The following is a 10,455-nucleotide window of genomic DNA, read 5'->3' as shown; positions in this document are numbered from 1 at the left end:
TCAAAATCTTCTATTTTTTGATCAATAATGATCTCTAGTTCTCCTCTGGTCATAAATTCCTTCCTCCTCCACAGGTCTGAGAGGTAGACTATTCTCTGTTCCTCTAATCTATTTATGGTCTCATTCTTTATGCCTAAATCATGGACCCATTTTGATCTTATCTTGGTATATGGTGTTAAGTGTGGATCCATATCTAATTTCTGCCATACTAATTTCCAGTTTTCCCAACAGTTTTTTTCAAATAATGAATTTTTATCCCTAATGTTGGTATCTTTAGGTTTGTAAAACACTAGATTGCTATAGATGTACCATTTTTTGTCCTTTGTACCTAATCTGTTCCACTGATCGACTGGTCTATTTCTTAGCCAATACCAAATGGTTTTGGTGACTGCTGCAATATAATACAGTTTTAGATCAGGTATACCTAGACCACCTTTATCTGACTTTTTTTTTCATTAATTCTCTTGAAATTCTCGACCTTTTATTCTTCCATATGAATTTTGTTGTTATTTTTCTAGGTCATTAAAATAGTTTCTTGGGAGTCTGATTGGTATAGCACTAAATAAATAGATTAGTTTGGGGAGTATTGTCATCTTTGTTATATTCACTCAGCCTATCCATGAGCACTGAATGTCTTTCCAATTATTTAAATCTGACTTTATTTTTGTGGCTAGTGTTTTGTAATTTTGCTCATATAATTCCTGACTTTTCTTTGGTAGATGGATTCCCAAATATTTTATACTCTCGATATTTGTTTTGAATGGAATTTCTCTTTGTATCTCTTGCTGTTTCATTTTGTTGGTGATGTATAACAATGCTGAGGATTTATGTGGATTTATTTTGTATCCAGCAACTTTGCTAAAGTTGTGAATTATTTCTAATAACTTTTTATTAGAATCTCTGGGGTTCTCTAAGTATACCATCATGTCATCTGCAAAGAGTGACAGTTTGATTTCCTCATTCCCTACTCTTATTCCTTTAATCTCTTTCTCGACTCTTATTGCCGAGGCTAGCATTTCTAATATAATATTGCATAGTAATGGTGATAGTGGGCAACCTTGTTTCACTTCTTATCTTACTGGGAAAGGTTCCAGTTTATTGCCATTGCATATTATGCTTACTGACAGTCTTAAATGTATGCTCCTGACTATTTTAAGGAATAGTCCATTTATTCCTACACTCTCAAGCGTTTTTAGTAGGAATGGATGTTGGATTTTATCAAATGTTTTTTCTGCATCTATTGAGATGATCATATGGTTTTTATTAATTTGATTATTAACATGGTCAATTATACTAATAGTTTTCCTAATAGGGTCCTACTGTTCTTATAGCTTTCAAAGTGATTTCTCTTTATAGCATTGTTATTACTTATGTCTTTCCTCATAAGTTTAAAAAACTCTTCAACATTATTTATTTAAAATATAGATATAATATAGTTGTTGTAATGGTCAAGCTTTCTTCATTCTGCACAAGTTCCTAAGTCTTTCTATATCTCTTTAATTTAATATTTATATCTTTATTTTCCCCAGTTACATATAAAATAATTTTCATTTGTTTTTAAAATTGAGAAATTTGCTTCAAAATTATTTCCCCAAATACTACTAATTGTATTTTCCCCATTTATTCTCTTTCTCTCTGTGAGTGTGTATATATAGATATATTTTATACAGAAACATAAATACACATATATGGACACACACATATGTATATACTCATCCTTGTTAGCTGGCATAATGATGAGTAAGTTCTCATAAGTAGAATTCTCCTACATAGGAAGGATACACCTTGTTAAGTCTCTTAAGATATCCCTTTCCTGATTACCTCCTTATTCTTTTTTCTGAGTCCTGTAGTGTATACCTTTTGCTTCTAGTTGACCTATTTGTAATCACTGTTTTACTCATTTATAAAACATTATGTTTAAGGTAAATCATTGGACCTCAAACTATGGCAGCTTTTGAGAAGGTGGCAATAAGAATAATGTAGCTCTATTTTGCTTTGGGAAACCTCTGACTGGGAGGGTTTCAGATAAACAAGATGGAACTGCAGGATAGCAGTAATGAGGGATGGTAAGAAGAAAGAGAGGATCAAAAGGCAAAGAAGAAAGGACAAAATAAAAATAGAGAGTAAGAGTTCAGACATCATTGGAGAAAAAACTAACAAGCCACATACATTACATTACTCCACCAAATAGCTAATTAAATGTGTATCAGCAACAGTTTTGGGGTGTGTGTGTGTGTGTGTGTGTGTGTGTGTGTGTGTGTGTAATACCACCAAGGTTTATGACTCCTTAGAATGAGAAATATTAAGTTGGAAGAATAGTTTCTACAAAGGTAGTAGGCAAATAGGAGAAATCAAAAAAGAGCAAAATAGAAGCAAAGTGTGCAATGAACATTTTATTGACTGTACAATTGTCCTTTATGTTGAAGTCTGATAGATGAAGAGGGAAAAAAAGTTCTCTTTAAATTCTATGAAATAAAATGCAGATTAAGCTTATTTTAACATTCAATTTAAAGTACTTCTTTTCCAATCTTGTGAATTTTAAAGGAAAATATGAGTACACAAAACACTTACAAAATACTAATTATGCTTTATGAAGTAAACACATTTGTGTTCTATAATCTCTCTCTTAAATTTACTCTGCATGTTATATTACAAGTATAAGGCGCTGAGAATATTTAAAAATTTTAAGACACCAAAATTTTGACCAAAACAAAACAGAAATTCCACATAATGTAATCCATTTTAAGAAGAAAAAAAATCAACATTCATTTTTTATGAAAGAGAAGAGGTTTCACCATCCCTGCAAGAATCTTGGGTAACTGTGCAGCAATAACTTCAGACATCATTTCTGGAAATTCAACACTCAGTGCCCGGGATTGGATAAATGTGTTCAAGCAGTAGAGATGGAGCTGTTTCACAAGCTGTTTTGTTTGACAAATGGGTAAGAAATATGTAAGAAAAAAAGACACAACATACTCAGAATAACTATTTTTTAAAATAACAATATACTATTAACAGGTGAGAATAGTTAAGGAGTATTTAGGTAAGTAGTATTATAATTTATCTCAGAGTCAGAAATAAGAATATTCTCTACAATACGTGAATTTTTTCATAGATTTTAAGAAGACTATCTTGATCTGTCTGTGACAAATAAATAGCATAAGCTTACAGCAACATAGTATAAATAACTATACTTTTTGCAATATTTATACATAGAAGCTTTGAAGGAATCATGCAAATTTAAATTTAAGTTTGAATAATTAAAAAACATAAATGCAGGAGTCAGTTACTGGTAATGTGAAAAGAAAAACACTTACATCATGCAGGGAATCCATAAATCTTGTCAGCTGATAGAAACGCTGTGAGCTAGCCACAACTCCTTTCTGTCTCAAACCAATGGCTTTGATGAGCTCTCTAATGTAGCTTGATCTCATCTCATCAAATTGGTTCTGATTTCTCAGTCCTTCCAATGGAACTAAAAGAAGATAATTATTGTAGGTAACATTTCTTGGGGAAAATAGTACATTAGATATTTTTTGACTCAGGAATAGTTAATAGACTCTTTACAGTCTAATCATGATTTGCTTTTTTTTCTGGAAATCTAACTATAGACTGATTCTAATTAATAGTGAAGATTGTATTCCATGGCAATGTGACAACAAGTGCAAGCTTCCTTTAGGGCACTGAACTAACTAAATAAGTCAGAGAAAGTTTACACAACTTCAAATTCCCAATAAAAATCTGCAATTATCTGTTTTGTTACAAAAGATTATCTCCTATGATCTAATTTTATTAGCATATATTCTATGTATATGCTGATAAATACAATAAAAGTGTGAAAAAACGTCAACCACTCAACCATATATATGATTATAAATATTTACCTATTTGATCTTATGTTGATTCAGTTGTTTTCAGCAGTGTTAAACCCTTTGTTACCTATTTACTTTTTGTGACAAAGATACTGGAGTGGTTTGCCATTTCTTTCTCCAGCTCATTTAACAGATGAGGAAACTGAGGCAAAAGACTTGCACAGATCACAGAGCTATTAAGTGTTGGATGCTACACTTGAACTCAGGAAGATGAGTCTTCCTGACTCCATACCTGAAACTCTATTCACTGTATTACCTAGCTGCACTATGAAGCTTAATACAGACTACTTCTTTAAGCCCATTTTTATTAGCACACGCAACTGGAGACAAATTTCTGGTGTGAATCAGGATATACTAAAATGGTATCCTTTGTAAATAAAACAAAATAGCTAGCTTTAGGCAAATGAATATCCTTAACTGAAAAATGGAAAATAATACTGACCCTCATAATAACTGTTGGAAAATAATAGTTAACTACTCAACACAAAGTGTTTTTATCTTTTATATCTTAAGATATTCAACTCTAAAAATTATTTTAAGTGAAAGATTTAAAACATTATACAAAGTAACTAATATTACATGAACTTATGAAAATCCTTTATTACCTTCATCTATTAAAAAACGGTTCTAGTTTTTTTTTTTAAGTCTCCATTTGGTTTACTAAAAATACACCAATACAACTTAAGATTCCCTAATCTTAATGGTAATGGGATATACCATTAATGTAGAGAAGGACCCTTTAAGAAGTGATGCAGATACCCAAAACAGAGAGGTCCATAATGGCTGGGATAATTTCTCTTAGACCTAGTGACAATCTTTATGATGGTTATGGAAGTGAAAGTATATCTAAGTTGTTATTTTATCTCTTTGTCACAAACGTATTATATCCATTCCACTCTACTACTCAAAAACTGACTCCTATTCAAGCTTCAAAACCTAAAAATATCAAGTTAGAAATTATGTGGTAAAAATGATAGTCAGATGAATGAAATATGGGGTGAAAAGCAGGTATTGATTTCTTCAGTACCTCAAATGATCCTTGATTTCATTGATGTGTGAACAACCTTACAATCCTAATCAATATAGATTAAAACCTGCTCGATGCCTAAATATGCAGTACTTCTTATAAGCTTCCAAGGCCTTAAAAATTTGCTACCTGGTAGCCAACTATTTTCTTGTCAACCTCTATAAACTTAGTTTTGATTCCATAATATCTTTCACATTTAACTCTTCTTTCTTCTTTCTACGGCTAACACTCAAGTTTTGATTTCTATCACTTTCACTTCAATTAATTCAATTCAGTTGACCAACCATCCCTGATACTGTGTACTATAATATCATGCCTCACCTGTCTCCCAATACCACTCCTGTAAGACCTTCTCCAATTGATGACTTTGTCTCAAGACTTTCAATTTGGGGAAGGTACACAGACAAGCCATCTTCCTTTCTATGATAATAAGCCACCCAGTTCCCTACATGGATTTCCTCTTACCTTTCAGCTCCTCTTTTATGTGTTGTCTTCCCCCATTTGAATTCAAGCTCCTTGAGAGTACAGAATGTCATTTTTAAAATCTGCGTTTGCATCCCCAGCATAATCAACATTTAATAGATGTTTGTTTTTGTGTACTGACCATTACACAAGATGCTTTGCCATATATTGAGCATATAAAGTACAAAATGAAAGTTCCTTTATTTAAGGAGCTTATATTTGCTGGGGTACTTATAAATAAAAACAAACAAATAAATAAATACACTGATAAATAAATAAGCAAATAAATAAATAAATGTGAAAACAAGGTGATTTTAGGAGGGAAAGAAATGTTAGGGGATCACAGAAGGCCTATGTGAAGGCATAAAGGCTAATGGATAGGAGATCGAATATCAAATTCAGGGGAAAAACAATTATGCTAATTAGAGAAGTACAGAAAATGATGGAAAGTATTTTGAATTTAATTATGAATTGAATACTATGAATATGATTATTATGAATTGGGTATTACAAAATAAATCTGAAAAAAATAGATTGAAGATAGCCTGTGGAGAGGCAAATGTAAGTCTGAGGAGTTGGTATTTTATCTTAGAGATGATGAGGAGACATTGAAGACAATTTTTTTGGTCTTGGCAATAGTTTCTTTTTGGATAAAGATTTGTTTTCTTTTACAATACTCACTTCCCAATAACTCAACTTCAGAATTCTTCCATGTAACAATGAAAAACTGGTAAGTAAAACAAACTGACAGATTAATCATATCTAACAACATGAATATCATTCTGCATCTATCATCTATCACTTCTTTTCTGAGGAAAGGGAATATTTCATTCAGTTCCTTTTGCCTTGAATACTCAATATTCTAAGTGGTTCTAGGCCTCTAGTTAGATATTACCTTCTCTAATCCCTCTTCCATACAGTTATCAAATTAATATTTTTAAAGCATAAATCTGGCCATGTATCTTTCCATTTCAGGAGGTTTTAGTGGCTGCATCCTGCTTACATGATAAAATATGAACTTCTATGACCTTTAAATGATTTTCCAAAAGAAAAGGTCTGACCATGTTATTCCCCTGCTCAATAAAATCAGTAGTACCCTATTTTCTCTAGGATTGAAAATGAAATCCTCTGTCTTACTTTTAAAGTTCTTCATAAACTGGTGTTTTCCTTGTTCTAGCCTTATGCTTTATTCTATCTCAGGTAAGTTATAGAATAAGAGCTATGATATGGTTCTCTTGTACTTTGCAATGAAGAACCTCCCTTACACTTTTACACATTTTTTTCATTTAAAATTTTAATCAGCAAAAATCTGCTCTCTATTACTCATGTTCTCCTCAAATAAGAATAAAAAAGAAAAAAAAAACACCTTGATACAAACATGTAAAATCAAGGGACTATACTCTGAGCCTTTTACTTCTCTATATAGAGATGGATGGTGTGTATCATTAGTAGTCCTCTGGAATTACAGTTGGTCATCATGCTGATCAGAGGCCCTAAATGCTTGCAAATTTTTTGTACTTACATTACCATCATTGTATAAATTATATTCCTGGTTCTGCATCAGTTCAATCAAGTCTTCTCAGGTTTCTCTGACACCATTTCCTTCATTTGTTACAATGAACCATTGTAACTCCATCACATTTAATACTCCATCACATTTAAATGTCATGAGTTGTTGAACCATTTCTGGACATTTATATGTCCTAATTTATGGTTACCCTTTTTATTACCTCAAAAAGATTTCTAAATATTTTATTAACATTTTAACATATTTTTGTACATCTTTAGGATCTGTTTTTCTTAGTATTACTCTTTCTTTGAATTTCTCCTCCCTTTGTTCCTCCTTCTTCCTTTTCACTATTCTTCCTATTTCTCTACTGAGTGAAGGACAGCTTTAATACTTTATCAGGAATGCTTAGAATTCCTCTATTTTATTAAAAGAATATTTTTCCCTTCTAGAATTACACTCATTTTTGTCATTTATTCTTTTTTTGTAAGCTTATAGTCTTTTCTTCTGGAATATCATTTCAAACTCTTTGCTCCTTTCTATAGTAGCTACTATGTAGCATGTGATACTGACTGTGGCTCCTTGGTATTTGAATTCTTTGCAGTTTTCTTTTGGCCTTGATTTGGACTTGGATTACATGTTTTGGGGACTTTTAATTTTTCACCATTTTCAGTAAGTAACTAGTGTTTTTTTTCCTATTCCTACTTTGCTTTTAGAGTCTAAGAGATCTGATTAACTTTTAAGATTTCTTTAAATAAAATGCCTAAGTTTTCTTTGCTGAAGGGGGTCATAAGCTTCAAGGAATTAAAATTTTCTCTTTTTTTTCTTTCTTGATCTGCTTTTCATGTTAGTTTTACCATGAAATTACATTTCCCCATCTCTTCAGTTTAAAATAAAAAAAAAAAGATTTCTTATTGTCTCATGGAATCATTGAATTCTTCTTAATCTATTCTAATTTTCAGGAGGTTTGCAGCTTGGCAAGCAAGGTTTTGTACCACTTGTGCTAAGCTATTGATTCCTTTTCCAGTTCTTTCTTCCATAGTTCTCATTTCTTTTCATTTTTCTCTAGCATTCACATTTCACTTACAAAACATTTTAAGTCTTAAAAAGAACTCCAAAAAAATCTTACTTTATTTTTATAGGAATTCTATTTCGATCTATAGCAAAGCTATGCTTTGCTTAAAGATGCTTTGGAGTCATTCTCTTTTTTTTCTAAGGTTGTGTTTTGAGCTAACTTACTGCTACCATAATAGTATTTTTTTAAACATTGGGATTCTTTTTTTTTTTATTTCCTCATTCTTCCAACCTACTTCCTAACTTCAATTTTGGTGTTAGTTCTAGGCATTTTGGGGATGGTCTGGTTGCAGCTTTTTGGGGATATTAAGTGTTTGCTATTGAAAGATCTTAGGGACAGCTCATGCTAAGGACTTGTAAACTTTTAGTACTTCTAAACTGGTCTGAGCAACAGTACACTGGTGGTGGACTCAGACACTATTAGCCATTTGGGAAATTCTGCTAGTTCAATTCTTTGGAGTGGAATACCTATTTTGTTTATTCCTCTGTAGGCTTTAGAATGGAGGCTGGAACCAAAACCTAGCTCTGCTTCTGGGATTTGATTCACTCCACTGTGGTTATTTCTTGCTTCTCGCTGTATATGCATTCCAGGGTGGCATAGAATCTTTCTCAGTTAACCCTGCAGTGCAGAATGAGATGATGGGCCACAAAGCTGCCCGCTAGTATCTGTTATCAAGTCTGGGATCCCCTCTTGCCCAGTGCACAGCCTATTCCTGGGCACTGGAGTTCTTTGAGCTTGGTGAGTTGTTGGTCAGACCTCTGGATCTGTCTTCTGTGCAGACTTGTATCAGAAAAACGATCTGCAACTTTTCTTTCAAGTTTTCTCATTAGATTTAGCAGAGTATTTTAACTAATTTTGTTTGTAGATTTTTTTTTTTTGGTGAGGGAGGGGAAGGCAGAGTGGTGGGAAGCTGGCTGTACTGCTTTTTGATACTCTCCTATGTCAGCTCTTCCCACTTCATGTATTTTTCTTTTCTTTGTTTCTTTCTTGTAAGGCAGTCAGGGTTAAGTGACTTGCTCAGAGTCACACAGCTAGTGGGCATCAAGTGTCTGATGAAATTTGAACTCAGGTCCTCCTGCCTCCAGGGCTGAGGCTCTACTCTAACACCCAGAGGCCTCCTACTCCCTGAAATGTCCCAGACTATCTCCATGATCTGAGTGCTCTCCCTTGTGAAATCTCTAAAATTCCTTCAAAGCATAACTCAAATGATACTTCTTGGATTAGGCTTTTCTTGGTTTGCATGAATTCCCCTGCAGCCCAACACCCATCATCCTGTATTTGTAAAAATGTTGCTTCTCTTTGATACTCTGTAAGTATCTTCGAGGTAGAGACTCATTTTTTTGTCTCTTTGTCCAGCACCTTGCATAATGCCTAGCCGGATTTAATCTGTGTTTATTAAACTGAACTAAAAATGTAAAAATGATGCTCATATTACCGGGTGTTTTTCTTTTTAGCAGATACTATAAATGATCATCAAATAAACCTTATTATTATTTTTTGTTGTAGTTGAGACAATTGGGGTTAAGTTTCTTGCCCAGGGTCCCACAGCTAGGAAATGTTAAGTGTCTGAGGCTAGATCTGAACTCAGGTCCTCCTGATTTCAGGGTTGTGCCACCTAGCTGCCCCCAAATAAATCTTATATTGTCTTATATTTTAATAATGAACCCTAAAAGTTAATTACTTACTTGTATTAAGAAGCAGTAGTGCTTTCATACAGAGAAATTCTTCTTGAGTAACTTGAAGTTTCATGAATTCCTGTGGGATCTGCCACATGGTAAGGCATAAGGAATAGAAGGATGATTCTTTCATTCGCTGTCTTGCAATATCACAAAAAATAAAAATAAATAAATAAAACAACAGCAACAAAAACAATACAGTATCTCAGAAAACTGAACATTATAATATTTTCAGAAAATGTGATGTCACTAAGCAATCTTGCCTATTTTTGGCATACAAGGTACTTTCATTTACAAATAAATTGAATATTTGGACTTTAAGTCCAATAAAAATGTGTTTTATAAAGTAGGAAAAGAATGTTTTTGATGTTACCTAAAGCTTTGAATATAAAAGGTTTTCAGATTGGGGTGATCTTACTAGAAAGTTAGAAATGTAAGTGCAAAAGTTTTTGAAAAGGTAGTTAGGCAAATAGGAAGAATTAAAAAAGGCATAAGTTATATGTTCTATTGAATCATAATTTAAATTCACAGACCAAAAGAGAAGGGGAGCAAAATTCTAAGAACTGTGAATAATGAAGCAATTGATGTTCAGGAAAATGAAAAATTCACATGGTTTAGGAAGTACAATAAAGATGGTAGAGTTCCAAGAATCAGGAAATTGACAAATTACTACATAGTAGGATTTTCAAGATAGGGACCACAGTTCCTAGTTGAAATGTTTGCATATATCAATAGTTGTGTTGCACTTAATTTTATGGAAAATATTCATTTTACAAAAATTAACCTTATATAAACTTTGTCAGAGTAACTTTTATAATAATTAAATTGGCATAGGC

General features: G+C 32.7%; 1 protein-coding gene across 1 annotated transcript in view; it reads right to left on the bottom strand.

Moving 5' to 3' along the window:
• Positions 1 to 2,378: 2,378 nt before the first annotated feature.
• The window catches only part of PGR (progesterone receptor), a 91,938-nt gene continuing 83,861 nt past the window's right edge, over positions 2,379 to 10,455 (bottom strand). The window contains exons 6-8 of the mRNA XM_074304442.1: positions 9,629 to 9,759; positions 3,318 to 3,475; positions 2,379 to 2,921 (exon numbers count right to left, since the gene is read on the bottom strand). Of these exons, the coding sequence (XP_074160543.1) occupies positions 2,766 to 2,921; positions 3,318 to 3,475; positions 9,629 to 9,759 (445 nt within the window). The 3' untranslated portion in view covers positions 2,379 to 2,765. The remainder of the gene's footprint in view (positions 2,922 to 3,317; positions 3,476 to 9,628; positions 9,760 to 10,455) is intronic.

Source organism: Sminthopsis crassicaudata, chromosome 3 (genome assembly GCF_048593235.1).
Source record: "Sminthopsis crassicaudata isolate SCR6 chromosome 3, ASM4859323v1, whole genome shotgun sequence".
NCBI lineage: Eukaryota > Metazoa > Chordata > Mammalia > Dasyuromorphia > Dasyuridae > Sminthopsis > Sminthopsis crassicaudata.
This window is presented reverse-complemented; position numbering and strand designations above follow the sequence as displayed.